Source organism: Pipistrellus hanaki (genome assembly GCF_964339955.1).
Source record: "Pipistrellus hanaki genome assembly, chromosome: 4".
NCBI lineage: Eukaryota > Metazoa > Chordata > Mammalia > Chiroptera > Vespertilionidae > Pipistrellus > Pipistrellus hanaki.
The window spans coordinates 60746065-60768916 of record NC_140506.1 but is presented as its reverse complement, the minus strand read 5'-3'; the positions used below and the strand labels follow the sequence as shown (position 1 = coordinate 60768916).

Genomic DNA, 22852 nt, shown 5'->3' with positions numbered 1-22852 from the left:
TTCTTTACTTATCAAAAACAAAGATTAAAATAATGATATAACTTAATCTTTTAAATGTATGAGAAGCTTACTAATTAGTAGTGGTTAGCATTAGTATTAATAATTAGTTATAGGAAAACTGGCACATGGCTTGCTGATGAAGTGTTTTTTGGAAGCAATCCAGCAAAATGCTTCATAATCTTTAGAAATTTTCCTATCCTTTGACTAATCATTCAACTTTTGGAATCTATGCTCAGGCAAATAGCTCATATATTTGTAAACATTTTCTTACAAGGATTTTCTTTAGTGTCTTGAAACTGGTCCTCCCTAAAGTGGTAGAAGCAGTCCACTTATTCAATCACTGAGGAGTAAATAAAGTAGTTTGTCAAGTTGAATATGTAGGTATTCTATGTCTTTAAAATGACAATAAAAATAGCCTGGCTGGTGTGGCTCAGTGGTTGAGTATTGACCCATGAACCAGGAAGTCACGGTTCGATTTCCAGTCAGGTTATATGCCAGGGTTGTGGACTTGATCCCCAGTGGGGAACATGCAGGAGGCACCCAATCAATGATACTCTCTTATAGGTAATATTTTTATCTCCTGCTCCCTTTCCCTTTCTCTCTCTGAAATCAATAATATACATATTTTTTAAATGACAATAAAAAAAGAATATGTAGTTATCTGGATCATGTTGATACATTAAAAAAAGAAGAAGCAATTTTCAAAGAACTCTATGTTGCCATTTTGTTAAAAACTGAAGCAAACAGAAAGACAGAGATCCAGACTGACAGGCACTGGGACATACCCAAATGTCGGCCATGGTTACATCTGTGTGGTTGCACTGCAGGAGATGTTTCTTCTTTTTTATGTGTGTGTGCTTTTCCCTATTTTTCCAAATTTTCTACAGTGTTATCATTTATTAGTTTTGTAACTAGAAGAACAATAAAAGTTTTTTTTAAAATTTTTCTTTTACTACTACTAGAAATCTCATTCATACAATCCATGCTACATCTGTCCAGTCAATGTTCTATGCTGTGCTAAATTCAATAATTTAAGATGGCCTTACACAAGGTTGAATTGGACAGTGTGTAGGAAAGTGTGTACCCAAGTCACTTCATAGCCTCCACAGATAATGCTCTATTATCTTGGATCAAACTTAGTTGCCTTAGTCTTAAGTTTCCCATTCTTCTAACCTTCCCTTTCCTTCACCCACTCCCATCCCACCTGCCAACGCATGACAAAGGAAAAAAATACATCTACATGATACCCTCACTCTAAAGAGGAAAAAAAAAAAAGACATTGAACAACTTTCTAAGCTGAGTGGCTCTCTAAAGTCATACTGTATAGATCTATGAGAAATAAAATGTTTACATATTTCCTCAAGAATCATATTATATTCACACATGATTCCAATTTTATATAGCAACAATTCACAGATGGGACTCTTAAATCCTAACTCAATGACTCAAAACTAAAGAATATGTTTTTAAACCAACAAAACCTTACTAAAGGGAACAGGAGTGATTCACGTAGGCCTGCTAAAAGAACCCAGAGCATTGCATTGCACACTTGCATTATGAGAGAAAAGTACAGGATGCAAGAGAGGAGGCAAGGTCTGGAGGATGTGAGGTTGCTAGCGAGGGATCCAAAGCCTGAGAGCTCCATGCAAACCTCCAGAGCACAGGGCACCACAGGGAGAAAGAGCAGACAGGCCTCCATGTTTTACAGAGGGGATGGAACTCACTCCAAAACAGCAGCTAAATGGTGACAGTGGGTCCTTGGAAGCCCACCTGGATACGACCTCATCCCAGAGCCCCATAAAAGGAAAACAACTGCATCGGAAGGGCAGAAAACTCACCTGTTTTTGGAAGAGGGTAACTAATATTAAATAAATCTTCCAGAAAAGAGAAGATGGGGCCTGAGATGTTCACAGCAAAGTCTGCATTTCCATTGGCAATGGCGTCTTTCCGGGCCCAGATGCGTATCTAAATAAAAACAATTGAGCAGTGATTAGAAAAAGCAGCTTTGGAAAGTGGCAGCCGGCTTGCTCCAATCCCCTGATACTCTAGAGCCAAACTCTCACTGTTTCACAAGAAGCTACATAACAAAACACTTAGATGCATATGCATGCTGAGAAAGGCCCCAAAGGCTCTTCTCTGAGTTGTGAACAGTGGCTCCCCGCAAAAGTGTGTTATTTCAATCTTTTGCAATAACATGTATAACTATATTGTAACCCCAAAACAATCTGTGCCTACCCGCACGGAAAATGTAGCTTCTCTGTCAGAGAGTAAATGGGCACCGTGGGCCCTTATTTCCTGGTCTAGACATATTTCCAATGTTCCAAAAAAGAATTGTGTAGTTAGTGAGGGTTACACAATAAACAAATTTGAGTCGTGCCAATTGAAAATGGTTTGCTAATTAAAACAGTAATAATCCCATCTTACTGTCAAAACTTAGAATACGGTTAATTTCCCTGATTTTAAAGCGTTTGTCAAAAGTTTTATGGCTTTATAGTTGTTGAAGCAAGTAAATTATATTCTCTGTTTATATGTATAGTAGGTAAAAAGAAATCCCTGGCATGTTTTATTAGTTTAATGTAACCACGTGGTTCGGGCACTTGGAATTTATTTGCATAATTTTGGTGACTGCAGTAATTTGCTGTTGTTTTAACATTCATTATTATTTTAACACAAAATTATTTTATACCCCAAAACAATGCCATCTAAGCACTTTTTAATGGAGTTGCTAGTGTTAATATTGAAGAACATGTATGAAACTCCATAACCCTGAAACGAAAAGCAGAGGGAGAAGGGGAATTAAAATAATTGTCCTGGTATGAGTACAGTTAATTTGAGAAAGATCTTTCTGCAGAACATTAGGGAAAATGTTAAGGAAATGAAAAACAGCACAACAATATTTGCAAAGTACGGCACTTTAAGAACACATTCGCCTTACTTTGCTTTAATTGCTGCTAGAAAAATGTGTCTTGAAGCACGTAAATTTTGAATTATGTGAGATATTCAGGAATGCTCCTCCTGAACAGAATGTAACCACATGCTTGTGAAGCCTTCTAAAACTGATCCCCTGACTCCTTCCAGCCCTCCCCTTGCTTCAGAGGTCTCATTATCCTCAGGAAAAGGGGCCCTGGACTGAGCCCTACTTCCACAATAAACTTATCCTCCCCAACGCTAATTATAATTTTTGCATCAACAGAAAGACTACTAAACCAAAGCCCACACTACTGAGTGGAAAGAACAACCTCCTCTCCCCACATTCAAGATAATGAATGCATTTTAATCCATTTAATTATTTGGAAAATAATGGCAATAACAATTAAAGTCTCTATGTTAGTTTTTTTGTTTAGAGAGCTCCTTTCATAAACTACCTTTCTGTAAGCCAAGAGACAGGCAAATAATGGAGATTTCTAGTTGGGTGCGATGGGTGAGCGGCCCCAGTGGAGCAGCAAGGAGCACTTGAAGACATAGCCACAAAGTTCCTTCAAAACCACGGCTAGTCCACCAGTGTGTTCTTGTGGCCCTCCTGATACACTGCCAACCTCAGCATCTAAGAGAGATGAATGTCTTTGCACATATCCATGTGTGCTAAATTTTACTTAAAATACGTTATTTCCAACCTTAATTCTGTGTTTCCTATGTTTACCCTCATGCCACACATTAACCCCATTTTAAATTTCTCTACATTTTCTCCTACTCGATGAGTAATTTTTTTACAATCTTGGTGTCATTCTAAGAGTACATTCTGGTTCTCCAGTAGAGCATACAGGACTCCCTCATTATAGCACTTAGCCTGAGCCAAATGCAACATTCCACTGATAAGCTCATCCCAAATTTCAACTCTCTGGCTTACAACGTTACTGTCTTAGGCATGCTCCATTTCCTCTTTGCTTCTACGGCAGCTGGCTTTCTTTTCAGGGGGGGGGGAACCTTTCACTAAGAAACAGATTTGATGCTTTTCTGAGAATTTTTCCCTGTGCAGTAGCAGTGAGAGCAACAAGCCACTTGAGATGTGGATGCTGACAGAGCGCCTTGGGTCAGTGTGCTCAGGGGCCCTCTCCTTCATGTTAGACACAAAGCGTGCGCTTTCAGATCGTGCCTGAGTATATTGATGAATATAGATGTCATGAAGGCCTGGCGTGGCCAGTGTTACATCTGTGAACATCAAGGATTTACCAGAGATTATTCAACCCGGAAAATCAGGCTGGAGCCAAGAGCGGAGGGAGATAACGAGCCGCTGTTTGCATCCAGCACAGTATTTCCAATTCATCATTAGTTAGGAGTGCTGGAGGAGTAACTATGAATGATTCTCTCCCTCTGATGGCTTGGCTCATCGACAGCTTCCTTGTAGGAGACAAAGTACAAACCCAAGAGAGAGCCTCCGCCAGCTGTAGGGCCGAATCTCCCTCAGCCCAATGAAGTCAGACTGACCAGAAAGAACCAGGACTACAGCAGTGGCCTTCCTTGCCTCCACCCTTTAGCATAGAGAGTGAACCAGTTTATAAAGTACTGGATACTTTCCGAAAGGATTATTACATCATGAGGATATAATTGGGAGAAAACTAGGTATTTCAGGACAGAGAACCTATTTTATACAAACCTGAGGAAGTGTTAGGAGCCTCAGAGCCGAGGAAGCCAGCAGCCCTGCTTCTCAGCAGGGATGGTACTTCACCTGCACGCTCCACCCCCGCCCCAGCACTGTTCCCGGCTGGTCATGCTCTGAGCATCACCCAGCTTCAAGGCTAAGCTACAGGGAGGTAAGCACCCTGAGCTTCAAGGCGCTAGTACATCAGTTCTCCCTCTTCTCCCTAGTCCTCTGAAAGGCAGCGACAGCCTGGGAAGAGGGGGCTCCGGTGGACTTAGTGTGTGGCCTTCCATGGAAACCCCTCCACAGAACTAGAGCGAGGGTTATGTTTCATTCCTCAAAGCCACACTAAGTACTTTTACAGGACTTGGGAAAAGTTGGAGTGACTAGCAGGAGGGGACGATGGGATGTGTAGCCAGGCTCCCGGATGCAGAAAGAGCGGGTGAACACTCGGCAGCCAGTACAAAGATACCCTGACGGGGACACGCTTCCTTACTCACCTCCTTGCCCCTCTCAGTCCTGCTGACATGGCCATAGTCGCATATAACAAAGGTAGCTAAATAAGTTGGCATGTGGGGTGTGGTGTGAAAGGTGGTAACTGTCCATTTGCTTCCATTCATGTATTTTTCAGACTGACCTGGAGAAATTAATTTTAGTCAAAAATCACCATAAACCTAAGGAACAATACCTACCTTTACGTTAATTTGTGAACTTGACTGTCACCTTGCTACTTCTTCCCAACTCTGCCCCACAGTCTAGCAGTTTGGATCTCTCTAACCCTACTTATCAAAACCACATTGGGAAGATCTAAGGACAGCATCTTAGTCCTGAATTCGGATGTTGAGTAACTGGTCTTGACTGAGGGCCACATCCATGAGCACTCTAAGTTAGGCCCCATGTACAGACTAGACATTGGGTAATGAGCACACAATGCAGCAAACAGATGATGTATTATAAAACTGTATACCTGAAACTTAAATGTTATTAACCAATGTTATCCCAATAAATTTAATTAAAAAAAAAACCACACAGGATTTATTATCTCCAAAATGTGGGTGCCACCACATACCCCATGTGACTGGTTTCCCTAACTATAATACACTATAAGCATGAAAAGCTATTGATTTAAAAGCTATTACAGAGTTAAATAGATACAAACACACATATATATGTGTGTGTGTGTGTGTGTGTATACATATACATATACATATACATATACATATACATATACATATATATATATATATATATATATATATATAGAGAGAGAGAGAGAGAGAGAGAGAGAGAGAGAGAGAGAGAGGAAACATTACTTACGTAGCTTTGGCATGTTGGAGAGAGCCACATAACTCGGATGATGAATAATTGTAATATTAAAAGTTGCTTTCAGGGCTGGTTCATCGAAACAAGGGAAAACATTCCTGGCAAATGTTGGTTCCATCTGAGATGCTATCAGGGCCCTAAAATACATTTTTGGGGAAATCTATTTATTTTTATCTCAAACCAGTGGGAGAAAAAACTACTAAGGTATTATGGCTTATAATTATATACAAGAAGGAGTTAGAATGTTTTCCCCTCATTTGCCTTGCTGCCCTCCCCAAAACACACACACTGCAATTCTCACAAGAACAAAATACAAAAGAACTATTTAATTTTCAACCACAAAATAATATTTACTTCATTACATCATATGCCCTTAAAACCTTCTACAAACAAAATCGGAACAAAAATAACAAATATGCAATGCCAGTCTTTTGAAAACCAAGTACTTTCTAAAATCGGATTATTGCTTTGAGAATGGTCTATTGCATTTATCTTCCATTGAAATGCAAATCAGCTGAAGCATGTCTATATTTTTATCTTTTGCTCACATGTTCCTTCTTCTTCCTGGCTGAAAACATACAAAATGTTTTACTTTGAACATTCTTGAGGGGTAAACAATGTAAGTAAATGCTTAAACAAACAACCGGCATTTTACTTTTTGAATTATCCTATATCTGGATAATTCAAATCCTTTACTGCTCCTTCCTCCAATCCCCATGGAAAACTACCAAAAAGTGACATTGTCTCACTGTGCATTAGTGATTTATAGGGAAAAAGTTAGGAACAAAAGAATCCTGAGAAAATAAGGTTCACCCTTGTAAAAACTGCCTGAGTCTAATAAGTGGGTCTTAGCAAATAACCTTTTCCTCAGATAAATCTGAAGTCTCATTGTCCCATTTTCCCAGACTCCTGACCTGGCAATCTATCTATCTATATATATAAAAGGTTAAGTGACCATCCAACTGTCCAACCATCCAACTGATTGGTACTTATGATGCACATTAACCACCAGAACAGACACTCAACACAGGAGCTGCTGAGCTGCGGTGACTTGGCAGCAGTGGTTCTCAGGTAATGCACCCCAAAACCAGAGAGGAGGGAGCCCCATTTCTCCCAGGGCCCCTGCAATTCCACATTAGGCTGTGGGTTATGTTGTTGCTGGGGTACTGTTGGCTCTGAGTCTGATTTACTATTAAAATAATTTTAATTTTATGATACTATATTATATATACTATTTTGACATGTAATTTTTGCAGTAAGGTAATAACCGCATGAATCTTTCTTTTAATTAATTTCCTTTCAATATGCACAAATCCGTGCACCGGGCCACTAGTTTTTAGATAACAATTGTGGACACTATATTCCTTTTCTCTCCTTAGGTCCTGAGACCAGCTGTCTCTGGCATTTACTCTTGCTTCAGCCCCCATTCTTAGGTAAATGAAACATGAATTAAACAAAGGTATCTTGAGAGAGCATGTCCTATCCGTCACCTCTGTGGATTCCTCCTGTAGTAGTAAGGCCCCTGATCACATAGAAATTTACACAGCTTTAGGAAGGACATACAAAAAAAGTTGGCATGTTCAAAAGCTTCTCACAGTCAACTAATTTGATGTGTTCATTACCTCACTGGGACAAAATACAATTTTTAATATATATATATATTTGATTTTTTTACAGAGAGGAAGGGAGAGGGATAGAGAGTTAGAAACATGGATGAGAGAGAAACATTGATCAGCTGCCTCCTGCACATCCCCCACTGGGGATGTGCCCATAACCAAGGTACATTCCCTTGATTGGAATCAAACCTGGGACCCAGCAGTCCACAGGCCAATGTACTATCCACTGAGCCAAACCAGTTAGGACCAAAAAACAATTTTTAACAAGCCTATTTTGCCCCCCCCCCCACTTTATTATTCTCTTGCTAGCATGGAATAGAATTAGGCTTATAGGCTCTGACACTAGCAACTGCAGCTACAAGACTATGCTCCATCTACTATCCAACTGAGCAGTCCTGAACAAGTCCCATATTCTTGTTGAGCCTCAGTTTCCCCATCTAAAAAAATGACAAAACCACCTTTCTTTTATTGTTGTTTGAGCTTTCATAGTATTAGTAACTAAATTTACCAACAAATGATCTTTGAATTATTCTATATTCTTTCCAATCTCATAGATTGTTCTGGCTATAAAGGAACTACAGAAGAATTTAAGGAGGAATAAGTTGTAGGGTAGTGGTGGAGGGCTGGAAATCACTAATTACAAATGTACTTTAAAAGGTTCCAGAGGTTACAGTTGACCACAAGCTGAATATGAACCATGTCTGTCTCCAATAAATTTTAAACTACCAGAAGTTAAGGGTCAAGTATTTTTTCTTCTGTATCATTTACAGTACTTGGCAAAATGGTGGGTTCATGTCAATTGAATAAATATTTTCTCAGCTTTGTAGATGCTATAATATAAAGGCAGCTTGATATCCTATCTAATAAAAGAGTAATATGCAAATTAACTATCACTCCACTACACACACATCATGCCCACAAGCCACACCCACAAGCCAATCAGGAGAAAATAAGGTTGCAAATTAACCAAACCAAGATTGCTGTGGCCATGGAGAGGAGCACTGGGTTTCCCCAGAGATGGAGGAAACCGAGCTTTCTGCACACCCTGGCCAGCCCAGGTCTCCACTCAATGCTACAAAGTTTCAGTGATAGAAGATAAATAAATCCCAACAAAAATGGCAGTAGCCATGCAGCTGGAGAGAGCAGAAGGCTAGGGTTGCCCCTGGTAATGGAGGAAGCCAAGCTTCTGCAGCCCTGGCCTGCTTTGGCCTCCGTTCCAGTCTACAAAGCTTCAGTTGTAGAAGATAAATAAATCCCAGCTACCAGGGCCTCTGCTTGGTCACTGGGGGGCATGGCCAGCCTGCAAACCATCACAGGCCCCTGGCTCAGGCTTCCCCACACCCCACCCTGATCACCCTGATCCAGGACACCCTTCAGGGCAAATCAGCTGCCCTCCACCCATGCACCAGGCCTCTATCCTATCTAATAAAAGAGTAATATGCAGATTGACCATCACTCCAACACATAAGATGGCTACCCCATGTGGTCAAAGATCCTGCCCCCATGTGAACACAAGATGGCCACCACAAGATGGCCAGCAGGGGAGGGAAGTTGGGAGGGACCAGGCCTGCAGGGGAGGGCAGTTGAGAGGGACCAGGCCTGCAAGGGAGGCCAGTGGGGGCGATCAAGACTGAAGGGGAGGGCAGTTAGGGGTGACCAGGCCAGCAGAAGAGGGAAGTTATGGGCAAACAGGCTGGCAGGGGAATGGTTAGGGGGTTATCAGGCTGGCAGGCAGAAGTGGTTAGGGGCAATCAGGAAGGCAGGCAGGTGAGCAGTTGGGAGCCAGGAGTCCTGGATTATGAGAGGGATGTCCACTGGGATTGGGCCTAAATGGGCAGTTGGAGATCCCTAGAGGGATCCCAGATTAGAGAGAGTGCAGGCTGGGCTGAGAGACACCTCCCCCTTGCACAAATTTTGTGCACTGTGCCTCTAGTTAGTATATAAATACTACAAAGTAGTTTTGCGGCTTTTACTACACTGGCATTTGTTTTGTAGCATTGGCTGCTATCTTTAAAAGGGATGGGATAAAGTAGGGAAGATGCAGCAATTGAAAACCTTGTAGAAAGAATATTGAGCAGGGAATTCAGTGACCTGGGTTCTTGCTCAGGGTCTGTGGTGCAAACACAGTGGTGTAACTTTGGGAAAGTTGCTGAAACTTCTTGGGAATCCATTTCCATAAAATGCACAGATGGGACTAGGTGACCACTAAGTCCAGTTACAACTCTAAAATTTATTCTAACAGTGTCAAAGACATCCAAAAGGATGGGAAAAGAGCCTATGAGGTCACGTAGGGTTGGGAGAAACAGTCCCTTGAGAGCTCACTCATGAGTCTCAAGAGATCTATGGGCTCTCTGAAATTGCTGGACATTTTGTACTACCGTGTTTCCCCAAAAATAAGACATCCTCCAAAAATAAGACCTATTACAGGTTTCCTTCTGAGTGAAATATAAGGTATCCCCCCCGAAAATAAGGCCCCCCCTAAGCTAAACATGAGAGATTTGGTCCACTGATTCTGAAAGAAATGGAGTCACAAGAAATTCACCAGGAAATTCAGGAATTGGATTGTTATGATGATGTTCCAGAAGATGTATAAATGAGTAAATTCTTGATACTGTAGGACTCACAGTTTGTCTGGTTTGTGTTGACAACTACCGTACTACCGTACCGTATACAGGTAATAAATTTCCTTTATTTTCACTTAACAATAAATGCGTACCGTATTCTTCTTCATGGAAAAATAAGACATCCCCTGAAAATAAGACCTAGCACATCTTTGGGAGCAAAAATTAATATAAGACACTGTCTTATTTTCGGGGAAACAGGGTAACAGTGATACATTAGCATGAAAAGGTGTAATGTAGAGTGAAAAAGCACATCCAACTATATAATCACGCTTATATATTTGGAAGGCTAACAAATGCCTATTGTTTGTGCAACAAAAATTATAGAAACTAAAGCTTAATAACATCTTCTCTGATGCCTTAACTTCACAAAGCATATCAATCTCAAGGAGGTTGCACAGTGGAGAGGAGGGAGAAAATCAGACTCTTTCAGGAAATGGGAAACTTTTATTCTAACCAAAACAGGCTACAGGTTCAAAAAGGCTAAGAGTCACCACCTTAACAAATCAAACTCCAAACAAGAGCCTTTCAGTTTCATATTCAGGTCTCCGAAGAAGTGAAATTAGAGAAACACTCTTGGATTTTACTCAACTATTTCCCACCCTGGTTTTATACAAACAAACAAAATGGAGAAAACCTCTACAATACAGAGTCTTTCTGGCTCTCAGTCATAATTGCAAAGGTCAGAACTAACCAGCAACACATATGATTTGGTTATGTTACATCTGGGACCAAAGACTGGTATTTATTTCCCTTCTCCCTGCTTTGGACTCAAGCAACCCTGTAAGGATATCCTGACCTCAGAAAATAGAGAAGCATCCACCGCCCCCTTCTCCCTTCAGACCTCGCTGAAACATGCTATTATGGTGCCTATGAAGTCTGGATTTAGAGGGCTCAGCTGGTGAAGGAGTTAATTTGGGATAGTTTGTCTCCTAACAGCTCAATATTGCAAAGCCACTTTCTTTCCTGCCCTCTTGTACAGCCAGTGGGCTTACCCCTTTCTTGTGCTGGAAGAGGTCTTAGCTGTCAAGACCACTTGATGCCCTTGGGGATCAAACTACTGCCATATAAAAAATATCCACTCAGTAAGGTATTTCATTCCAAATTATTCTATGAACTTTGTATGCCAGGAGCTCTGTTTAACAAGTGCTGAATAACATAGTGGTCAAAGATGAAATAAGACTCTTTGGAGAGTTGTCCCCATTTTTTTTTTTTACATGACACACTCAAAATATTTAGTAGAGACAGATGTTATACCACTGGACTGTGGTTCAAAGATTGGCCCATGAATCATGTCTGTTTATTACTTGTGTAATAGGATCTTCACTGAAGTTTCCACCAGGCAACAATACATAATAGATGTAAAATTCTGCCCTAGCAGGTTTGGTTCAGTGGAGAGAGCGTCAACCTGTGGCCCAAAGGGTCCAGGTACAATTCCAGTCAAGGGCAAGTACCTCAGTTGCAGGCTCAATCCCTGGTGCTTGTAGGGGCTCGTGTGTGAGGCAACCAATAGATGTGTCACTCTCACGTCGATATTTCACTCGCTCTCTCTGTCTCTCCCCCTCCCTTCCACTCTCTAAAAAAATTGATGGAAAAATACCTCTGGTAAGGATTAACAACAAAAACAAAATTCCAAAGAAAGGTGCCAAACCATGTTATAAAGATTTTCAAAGTAAATGTTCTCAAGAACCTGAGGGCTCCCCCTGGGACTTCTCAGCTATATAAGGACAGGAAAAAAAAAAGTGTCAGGAAATGAAAATGAAAAAAGGTCAGAGAAGAGGTTTCTGGGGGTGGGGGAAGGGCATTATTGCCAAGCCCTCCTGCTCTCAGGGAGTTGGGAGGAGGTGCAACCCTCTCACCCTGAGCTAAGGAGAGAAGATCCCTCAGAAAGCAGTAGATGTGTTTCCTGAGGCTGAGACTTAGAGGCTGGTGCCCAACTGATTCTTGATAAGGTTGAAATTGGCATTGGCCAGCGTCTAAATCCTGCCAGGTGGGAATGTGAAAAGCAAGAGAACTGACTGCTTTGGAGGCAGAATCAGAAGAGTGCTGCTTCCTTGGGACCCATGTCAGTCCAAAGGCAAAAGCTGTATGCATGCTCCTTGAAATGAGCCAGTATGGGGACTGTCTTGGGTTCTGTCCAATAGAGCCACCTGGAGGAACTTGGACATGCATACTCAATGTCTAGGGACTGGGGAAGGAGTCACAAGTGACCATCAGAACAGAAAAATAAGAAAAACATCCTGCAGGGACAAGGGAATTACAGGGGAAAGAAAAACAGTGAGAAAACTCTGAAGAGCCCAGGAAAATGACATCTCAAAGGAAAAAGGCATCTGCTAGACCCAAGTGAGATGAGACAACAAGAGGACTGGCTCAAGTAAAAATTTCCCTGTATGTCTCCCCTCCCTGTCTCCCCCAGTCCCACTGGATCTGGTGGGGTTAAGGCAGCAGCTCTCAAGATGGAAGAAGAAGGCTAGAAATATGAAGATGGAGAAAGGAAGGGGCACTTTGCTGCAGGTTTCTATCCTGAAGCCAGCCCAAACTTGGAGAACTGAGGGTGGAGGGAGAAGGAGATTTAACAGAAAGTTAAGTTCAAAGTTTTGAGTATCATGCAGGACTGGACTGATTTTCCATTTTCTGCATCTGGACAGTGTTTGTCACTTAGTGACCACAGATCATCTGCCACCTAAGAATGAGTAGGAAATTCTAGACTACTAGAATATTCATGCAGGAGCAGGGAAGATTACCCCAGAGACTAAATTGTGTAAGGACTGTGGAAGAAACACGGCAGTATTTTTACTGAACCATGAGGTGTGTTTTTTTCAATATGCTGGTAACACTGGTTTTCAGAGGATGCAGGATCTAAATCTTTGATGGCAAAACCATCTCTCAGAGAAAACTGCTTAGCCATATGAAATGTAAGGGTTCAATACTTCTATAGGATAATGAAATGACCTCTTTACTCCATGACACCAATGACATCATGTGCCTGGCACTTGAGTTCATTGACCTTGTTTTGAGACTTCTCAATTCTTTCCTAATATTACTCAAACTTCTCTCTTGTGTGTCATACCCTGAGGGTTGTAACAGATTCTCAGATAAAACAGTGGCTGGAAGGAAGTCTTTCCATTTTCAGAATGCTCTTTCTACACCTATACAAATTGATTGATTTTAATCATTCTGTTCTCACCTTAATCCATCCTAAATAAAGATCCAAATTTTCTCCAGCCATTTCACACTAGTAAGCTGTTTTTGCTCCTTTGTTCCTGATGGGGACATATTGTTTGTTTGTTTTTCCAGTGTGTGTGTGTGTGTGTGTGTGTGTGTGTGTGTATATATATATATATATATATATATATATATATATATATTGTTGAGAGTATTACAGATATCCCCCTTTTCCCCCACCATTGTCCCCTTCCACCTGGTGTCTGCCCTGCCCCAAGCCCTCACCACCCTATTGTCTGTGTCCATAAGAAATGCATATCTACCTATATAAAACCCTAATATGCAAATAGACTGAACAGTGGAACAACCGATGAACCAGTTGCTATGACATGTGCTGACCACTAGGAGGCGCACACAGAACATGGCAGGCAGCAGGCAGCAGGCAGCAGAGCATGGAACATGGCGGGTGTTGGCTGCGGTTTGACGGTGGAGCAGGTATGCGGGGGCGCCAGACCAAGGTGGGGTACTGGTCACTGTCATCTGGGTGAGCCTCTGGTGATTACTGAAAATTCTTTGCTCCTGCATGCCGTGGTTCTGTCCAGTGCTCACACCCGCTGCCAGTGCCAGCCTAGCTCATACCTGCTACCAGCACTGACCCTAATTGCTCCTCGCCATCAGCGGGTGCGAGTGGGGCTGACACTGTTAGCACGTGGGAGTGGCGGTGGGGCTGCCAGCAGATAGGGGATCAGAGGCCATGATGGGAGGGACCAGGCAGGGCATGGAGGATGAGCCAAGACCTGCCTCTGTGTTCACCACAGCCTGGGGGCCCACAGTTCCTTACAAGGTGCACAAATTCGTGCACTGGGCACCTAGTATACATATAAAATATTTGGTTAATATCCCCCCCCCCCCCACACACACACACACACACACTCCCCTCTGAAATTCTTCAATCTGTTTTATTTGTTTATGCCTCTGGTTCTATTTTATTCATCAGTTTATTTTGTTCATTAGCTTCCTTGTTTATTTTTATTTTTAGATACAATTGTTGATAGATATGTTTCTATTGCCATTTTTATTGTCCATATTTTTCTTCTTCTTCTCCTCCTCTTCCTCCTCCTTCTTCTTCAAGAATATCCTTTGATACCAAAAACAGTTTGGCTCAGTGGATAGAGTGTCTGTCTGCAGACTGGGGGTCCCGGTCAAGGGTTCGATTCCAGTCAAGGGCATGTACATTGGTTGTGGGCACATCTGCAGTGGGGAGTATGCAGGAGGCAGCTGGTCAATGTTTCTCTCTCATCGATGTTTCTGGCTCTCTATCCCTCTCCCTTCCTCTCTGTAAAAAAAAATCAACAAAATATATTTAAAAAGAATAGCCTTTGACATTTCATGTAATACTGGTTTGGTGGTGATGAACTCCTTTAGCTTTTTCTTGTTTGTGAAGCTCTCTATCTGATCGTCAAATCTAAATGATAGCTTTGCTGGGTAGAGTAATCTTAGTTGTAGGTCCTTGCTATTCATCACTTCGAATATTTCTTTCTGATCCCTTCTGTCCTGCAAACTTTCTGTTGAGAAATCATCTGATAGTCATATGGGCACTCCCTTGTGGGCAACTAACTGCTTTTAAGACTCTCTTTGTCTCTAACCCTTGGCATTTTTATTATCATGTGTCTTGGTATGTGCCTCTTTGGGTTCCTCTTGTTTGGTACTCTCTGTACTTCCTGGACTTGTAAGTCTATTTCTTTCACCAGTTAAGGGAAGTTTTCTGTCATTGTTTCTTCAAATAAGTTTTCATTATCTTGCTCTCTCTCTTCTCCTTCTGGCATCCCCATAATGCAAATGTTGGTACATTTGAACTTGTCCCAGAGGGTCCTTACAACATCTTTTTTTTTTCCTCTCTTCTGTTGTGTGTTTTTTGTTTCCTAATGTTCCAAATTGTTTATTTGATTCTTAGTATCCTCCACTCTACTGTTGTTTTCTTGTAAATTATTCTTCATTTTAGTTAGTGTATCCTTCATTTCTGACTGAACCTTTTTCATGGCTTTGAAATTCTCATTAAGATTCTTGAAAGGCTCACTAAGTGCCTTTGAAGTCTCACTAAGATCCTTCAGCAACCTTATAAACATTGTTTTGAACTCTGTATCTATTAGTTTGCTTGCTTCCATTTAATTTAGGTCTTTTTCTGGATATTTCTTCTGCTCTTCCATTTGTGACATGTTTCTTTATCTCCACTTTTGGCTACTTCCCTGTGTTTGTTTCTATGTACCGTATTTTCCGGCATATAGACAACCCCCTAATTTTACAGTTGAAACATAGGTTTAGGCCTATATTCAAAGAAAAGACTTACTTTGCCGTCAAGATCTGCAGGTAATTTTTGTGCAATTTTGGACTTTTGCCCCCAATTTTCAGTTGACTTTTTTTTTGTTTCAAAAGTTGTCTTATATGCCGGAAAATACAGTATTAGGTAGAGCTGCTATGTCTCCTGCAATTGGTAAAGTATCTCTGTGTGTAGTAGGTGTCCTTTAGGGCCCAATGACTCAACCTCCCCACTCACCTGAGCTGGACACCTTAGATGCACCCCTGTGTGGGCTGTGTGTACAGTCTTGTTATAATTGAGCCTTGTAGCTATTGGCATCACTGGGAGGAACTGACCTCCAGGCCAATTGGCTGTGACTACAGTGGAAGAGTTGCTGTGCAGAAAACACTCCTATGGAGAAGGACTTGCTTCAGTGGGGCTTTGGTGCTCACTGAGTCTGCTATTGCTGGGGGTCTTGATCCAGCATCTAGAAGAGTTCAAGAAACCTGAAGAAGGGGCTGTGTGTAAATTAGAGTCCAGAGATGAAACATAATTTTTAAAACCATGGGGGGAGGAGGGGGAGAGGAACTTGGCTGAAGAAACCAAGTTCTCCTTGTCTCAGGACCCCTTGCTTTTTATTAATACAATTTGTCCTAAGGCAAGGTAGAGATATACACTGAATTGCCTCTGGCTGTTCAGTGTTTGGCCAACAGGAGGCAATAACATGTAGATTATGATGCCCTGAGCTATCTGGCAGCAAGAAATCATCCTTTTCAGGTTTTGGGAAATGCCTTTAGTCATTCCCAACAGGCAATAACATATGTGACTCAGCCCTGTTGAGTCCCCAAGTTCCATCAACCTTTCAATGAAATTCTTGCAATTATGACATGCTGGAACTGGCTTCTGGCAATCTGCCTCTTAATTGTGTCACTAGTGGATGTGAAGAGTTATAATCTGGTATTCTCTGAAGTGTTCCACTGGCTCTGGGAACTTCCAGGTGATGCAAAGTCAGCCATAGCCTGAGGCCACCCAGCAGGAGCTACAGAGCTAGCTGCAGATATCTGCTACTTGTATTGAGCTTAGAAATGCCCAGGTGAGGCCAAGCTGTGAAGCAAGACAGGCTGGTGCTAGTGCTGAGTCTTGGGCCTGTTACTGATAGGTATGGAGCATACTGACACCAGCTGCTGCTTAATTGAGAGATTTTAGGAAAGTCTGAAGCCTGAGCTAGGAAAAGCTGCTGCAAACTGCTTGGGTGGGGCTGAAAATTTAGTGGGGCATGGTCTCAGGGAATCACCAGGGTAGAGCCACAGTGGGATCCACGCTAAAGGAAGTTCATATATGGCTGCCCATCAGCCCTGCCATGAGGGAGATCTCAGCATAAGAACAATGACCGCTCTGTGTTGATAGGGACAGTTTTGAGGTGTGGCTTACATGGTCCAGAACTATGCTCCAAGGAACTTTGATTGCTCTCATATCCTGTGTTGGCCTCAGTCTCTTCCCAGTCATACTTTCCCATTCGCCTATTGGTTTTTCCTAGGGACATTTCATAAGAAATTACTTTCACAAAAAAATTTGTCTCAGGGTCACACCCAGTCAGAAGAAAGAGTGAAAATTAAAGACACTTGTTTTGTCCATTTCTCCTCCTTTCTCTCTCTTCATAGTCTTCTTCCCCCATTGGAAGGGCTTTCTACTACTCTCTCTTACTATATAGCAACTGCTCTTATAGAAAACTGAGAGGACACAAAGACTGATTCAGTATTCAAAAAATCAATTAAAACCATACACTATAATAATTGACAAAAGAAGAAAAATTACATGATTCTATATCAACTGATGCAGAAAAAGATGTTGGATAAAACCAATATTCATTCATTATGGGGGGAGGGGGAAACAACAACATAGAGGAAGAGAGAGAGACAGAGAGTTAGAAACATCGATGAGAGAGAATCATCGATCAGCTGCCTCTTGCACACCCCCAACTGGGGATGTGCCCACAACCATGTACCTCTTCCCTGGCCCAGGCCATGGTCAGGGCCTTGTAGGAGGCAACCAATCAATGTGTTTCTCTCACATTGATGTTTCCCTTTCTCTTTCACTCTCTCTACAGTGACAATACCTAATGGTGGCCAAGATGCAAAGAAACTATCCTTCATACATTGCTGGTGGGACTGTGAAGTGGCATAGACACTTTGGGAAACAGTTTGGCAGTTTCCTAAAAATGAAACATGCAACCAGCATATGACTCAGCCATTGCACTCCTGGGCCTTTATTACAAGAAAACAAAAAATCACGACCACACAAAAACTTATACACAATTGCTCATAGACTCTTTATTTATAATAGCCCAAAACTGGAAACCAAAATGCCCCTCATTAAACAACTCCCCACTTCCCCAGCCCTTAGCAACCACAGTTTTACTTTCTGAATTTGACTACTTTAAGTACCTTATATGATGTCTTCAAGGTTCCTTCATGTTGTAGCATATTTCAGAATTTTCTTCCTTTTAAAAGCTGAATAATACATTCATTCATCAATGGACATTGGTTGCTTCCACCTTAATATTGCTATCAACTTGATTGCACTGACCTGGAAATTTTGAGGATATTCCCCAAGAATCTGAATTTTAATAAGCTCCCCTGATGGTTCTGGTGCACATTGAATGTTTGTGAACCACTACTCTAATTAGGAACTCTCAAAGTAAAGATGAAGAAATATTTTCAGTAGCCCTCAGATACACAATGATATAGATTTGACTCACACATAACTGTCCTTTTCCAATTTTATGAATCATCTTGATTGAATCAAGAGAAAGTCTTTGTTTGGTATTATTTATTTTAAACATCTAATTCCAATTTTCCATTTTTAACAAAGAGGAAGCAGCTCTCAGATCCTTCAGTAGGCAATAATAATAGGTACAATTTATCAGCATTGTTTTTATTATGTTATCTGTGCCAATGCAGTCTATACATTACAAATAGCTTTCCATTTATGACAATGATATAGAGCTTTTTAATAAATCTAGTTAATATTTTTGTTTAAATCAAGTAACTTTTTAAAGAAAATAATATGGCTAGAGATGTGTAAACATGACATAACCTTAAATAGTAGTATGCCAATGAATGAAGTTTGGGAAATACTACTTTGAAGGGACATTAACATTTTTAAAAATTTCTTTTTATTGATTTCAGGGAGAAAGGGAGAAGGTGATAGAAACATCAATGATGAAAGAGAATCATTGATCAGCTGCCCCCTACTGGGGATCAAGCCTGCAACACAGGCATGTGCCCTGACCCGGAATTGAACCAGGACCTCCTGGTTTATAAGTCGATGCTCAATCCCTGTGGCACACTGGCCAGGCAGGACATCCACATTTTGATCTTGCTCTCAACTTTCTACACATGGAAGGAGGAAACCAGATACTGACACATAGAAGCACAAACCCAAGGCATCCAGAGGGTGGCTCCTATATGGCAGAAATGTGACGGTACCTGCCAAGTGGAAAAAGGCCAAGAACAAGTCGGAAGCATCCCCAGAAACCTCTAAACATTAGACGTGAGAGAGAGTGGTGCTCTTTGAAAATCATTTTCTGGAATGATTTTTTCTCTTCTCCATTAGTGTTTAGTAAAAGTAATATTTAAAAACATTAGCCTTCTAATATTAACCTTGGTGATAAAGGACCTCCAAAGAAGATAGGTAAACATGCTCTGGCTGCTGCAATCGAAACTATGCACACCCTAAGGAAAATGCGAAATCAGTGGGCAGTTTTCTCCCATGTGAAAATCTTCTTGCACTCATATGTCACAGGAATACGGCAGATTCCATGTTCAGGTAACAGGAGGGATACCTAACAATGGTATCCCGAGTTAACGATAGTAGCTACCATTGCAGTCTCCCCCTTTCTCCTTAAATTCTCACAACACTCTCACTTAGTATGTGTATTCCATGAAGGAGGCAGCGCACTCAGAGAGGCAGAGACTCGGGTTCAAACTGTGCCTGCTGGGTTTCCAACATCTGCCTCCCCATAAGGCATCACTTGGTGTAGGTTCTTGGTTACCTTGGCTTCAAGCTCAACTGCAAGTTTCATTTCCTTGTGGTTTCAGAAGCAGAGACCCGAAGACAAGTTCGAGGCAACAGCTCCTGTAAGATGCAGTAAATCTGGAGTGCCACCTTGGTCTCTGAACATTTGTAAAACTTTATTGAGATTTCTGCCTGTTTGAATTTTAATGTTCTCAAAATACGGTTTCTAGTTATGGCTGGTTGGCAGCACAATAAGAAAGGGGACTTTCCCATATTTGCTAGAGCCGAGCCTCTGGGCCGGAGCCCCATTAAGACTTCCCACTGAGGAAACAGAGAAGGGCCGAAGAGATGAAATACTTATTGACAGCAGGAAACACTATGTTTTTTCTCTCTCTCAAAAAGCTTGCCTCCTGAGCTACGCACAGTTCATTCAAACGTTCCCAATGCTCACACTCCAGATACTAATCACCTTCATGTGAAACCTTTCAAAAACAATCTTTCCATTTTTGAAAGAGAACAACCAGGCATGCTGTCCTTAAAAACAAACGTCACACACCCACTAAGGCGGCTTACTAAACTTATTTAAAAAAAACAAACAAAACAAACCCTGAAGTTTTGAAAATAGTGCAGGAGATGATTTCAGGGGGCAATCTAGTGGGTTTCTTTCCCAGAGAGAACATCTGAGAACATTTTCTCTAATAACAAAGGGTAAACTACATGCAGTTGTGTAAACCGCAAATGCTCCCCACCAGTGCGTGAGTGAAGGAGATCGCAAGTTTGAAATATATATGGTATCTTCCACCTCAACCATTCAAGTAATGCGGACGCAGGCCCTTTGCAATAGGCAATTCCTTGAGGCGGAAACATTCCGTGTGGGAGACATTATCTCCAACGACTGTACAAAGAACATATGTACACTACGCGGGCTTGCAAAACTCAGAGGGGCGGCCTGTCGTCGCTTTTCTTTATTTTTTTCAGCAGAGGAATCCCTAAAGCGCAGGCTCCGGCCCTTGGCAGCGCTGTTCAAAGGGCTGCGTAGGGTAGGGGGATGCGGCTGCAAAGCCAGACGCGGGTCTCAGGCAAGGGGGGGGGGGGGGAGGGGGGTGTGGGAGGGGGAGGATGAAAGGGCATTCCGAAGGTTTCAAGAACCCTAGCAAAAAAAGAAGAGAGAAAAAAAGAACAAACAACGGATCTCAGAGGTAAAGAGGCAACGCGGGGAGGGACCTGAGCGCGGAGCGGCTCCGGGAAAGGAGCTGTGGCCAGGCTGCCCGTGAGACCGCGCCCTCCGCCCCGCATCCCCGGCTTCTCCTCCTCCATCACCTGCGGATCCCCCGTTAAAGCGCAGGTTCTGAGCTCTTAGGTTGAGAGTGGGGCCGACGAGTCCGCGTTTCATTTTTTTTTTAATATTTTATTGATTTTTTTTACAGAGAGGAACAGAGAGCCAGAAATATCGATGAGAAAGAATTATCGATCTGCTGCCTTTTGCACACCCCCTACTGGGGATGTGCCCGCAACCAATGTACATGCCCCTGATGCCCCTGACCGGAATCAACCCGGGACCCTTCAGTCCTCAGGCAGACGCTCTATCCACTGAGCCAAACCGGTTTAGACGAATCCGCGTTTTGAACAAGCTCCCAAGTGTCACAGCAAACGGCTGGTCCGCGCGGACCGAACCTGGAGGACCCGGGTCGCGTGCTGCCCTTACCTGCGCTCACCCTGGTCTGTGTAGAGGTTGACGAAGAGTCCCTCCCTCGCGTCCTGGTACACGGGGCCCGAAAAGCTGAGCTGCAGCTCGTAGAGGCTCCTGGGCTGCAGGGCCTCGCCGAGCTCCAGCACCAGGTACTGCGTGTCCTCCGCGAGCCACACCTTGTCCACCGGCACGCGGCCCCCGGCGGCGGCGCCCCCGGCCCCCGGGGGGGACAGCGGGCCGCGCACCTCGGCGCCGTCACAGCCCAGCAGGAGGCTGTGCAGCAGCAGCCGCGCCGTGGCCTGGGCGCAGTGCACCGTGATGTTCACGCGGCCGGAGAAGCGCAGCGCTGGCAGGTTGAGCTCGTCCGGCCGCAGCCGGGGCCACAGCTCCAGCTCGTAGTGCAGTGGCACGAGCCCGGGCGGCAGGCGCAGCCGGTCCCAGGGCCCCGAGGGCCGCCGCGCGTCCGGGGTGACCGTCACCGCCTCCGGCTCGGGAGTGGCGTTGGGCTTCCCCGCGTCGGGGACCCCGCAGCGGCCGAGCTCCGAGGGCGCGCCGCGCGCGCAGCGGCCGTACAGGGCGGCCAGCACGGTCAGCGCCAGCAGCAGCGCGGCCGCCAGCCCGGCCAGCAGCAGGGCCGCCGCGCGGCTCACGAAGAAGCCGGAGCCCGAACGAGGTCCCATGGCCAAGACCGCTAGCTAGCGGGGATGAGGGGAGAGCCCGGAGGTGGCGGCGGCGAGGACTCAGAACCCCAGGGCCGGGTGCTCAGGGGTGGGACCCCCTCTCTTGTACCGTCCCTCCTCCTCCCCCTCTTTCTCCCCCTCCTCCTCCCTGAGGGTTTGGGAGACAGGAGAGCGCGATTGGGACCTCGGCTTCCCCCTCCCACCTAATCAGATCCAGGTCCCTGCCTACACCCCCTCCCGCCGGGACTTGGGGAAGAGGCTGATTCGGCGCCCCTCTGGGACCGATGGAGAGACCGCGCCCAAGAGGCTTCCAGGGTCGGTGCGAGGCGAGGACAGTCGGAGCAAACTGGAATGTAGCACCTCTGGCGGGAATATTTGGATTTTCGGGATTTGGTGGGTGTGTCACGGAGCGGTTCGGGTGCCGGGAAGTTACGGTACAGCGCACCTGGAGCTCCTGGACCGCAGGGAGGAGCCGCCGGCCGCACACCTGCGGCCGCCAGCCGGACCGCACGCCAGGACCCGGAGCTTCGGCTGCATCCCGAAATGACCCTGCGTGGGACAGCTGCAAAGTGAGGACTTCCGGAGCCAAATCTCTGGCGCAAAATTCGCCTCCTGAATACAGTTGGGATGAAAATCAAGGACTGGCGTCCTTTTTTGGAAGGAGAGTTGGAGGAGGGGGAGAAAAACAACAAACAACAAACAAACAAACAAAATAGAAAAGAAAACCGGGCCTGGGCGTCAGTATCTCCAGGTGAAGGAACGAGAGGGGCGCTTCACCTCCTAACGAGGCGCTGTGAGAAGCAAACGCCAGGGTCTGGGTGCCGGTTGTGGAGCCGGGTCTGGCTCTCCGCTCCCTTGCCTGGGG

General features: G+C 43.8%; 1 protein-coding gene across 1 annotated transcript in view; it reads right to left on the bottom strand.

Annotated features, from left to right (window-relative positions):
- Positions 1 to 22341, bottom strand: part of LVRN (laeverin) — a 58363-nt gene extending 36022 nt beyond the window's left edge. The window contains exons 1-4 of the mRNA XM_084882818.1: positions 21323 to 22341; positions 5897 to 6039; positions 5080 to 5216; positions 1839 to 1965 (exon numbers count right to left, since the gene is read on the bottom strand). Coding sequence (XP_084738944.1) covers positions 1839 to 1965; positions 5080 to 5216; positions 5897 to 6039; positions 21323 to 21987 — 1072 coding nt within the window. The 5' untranslated portion in view covers positions 21988 to 22341. The remainder of the gene's footprint in view (positions 1 to 1838; positions 1966 to 5079; positions 5217 to 5896; positions 6040 to 21322) is intronic.
- Between the last annotated feature and the right edge of the window lie 511 nt (positions 22342 to 22852).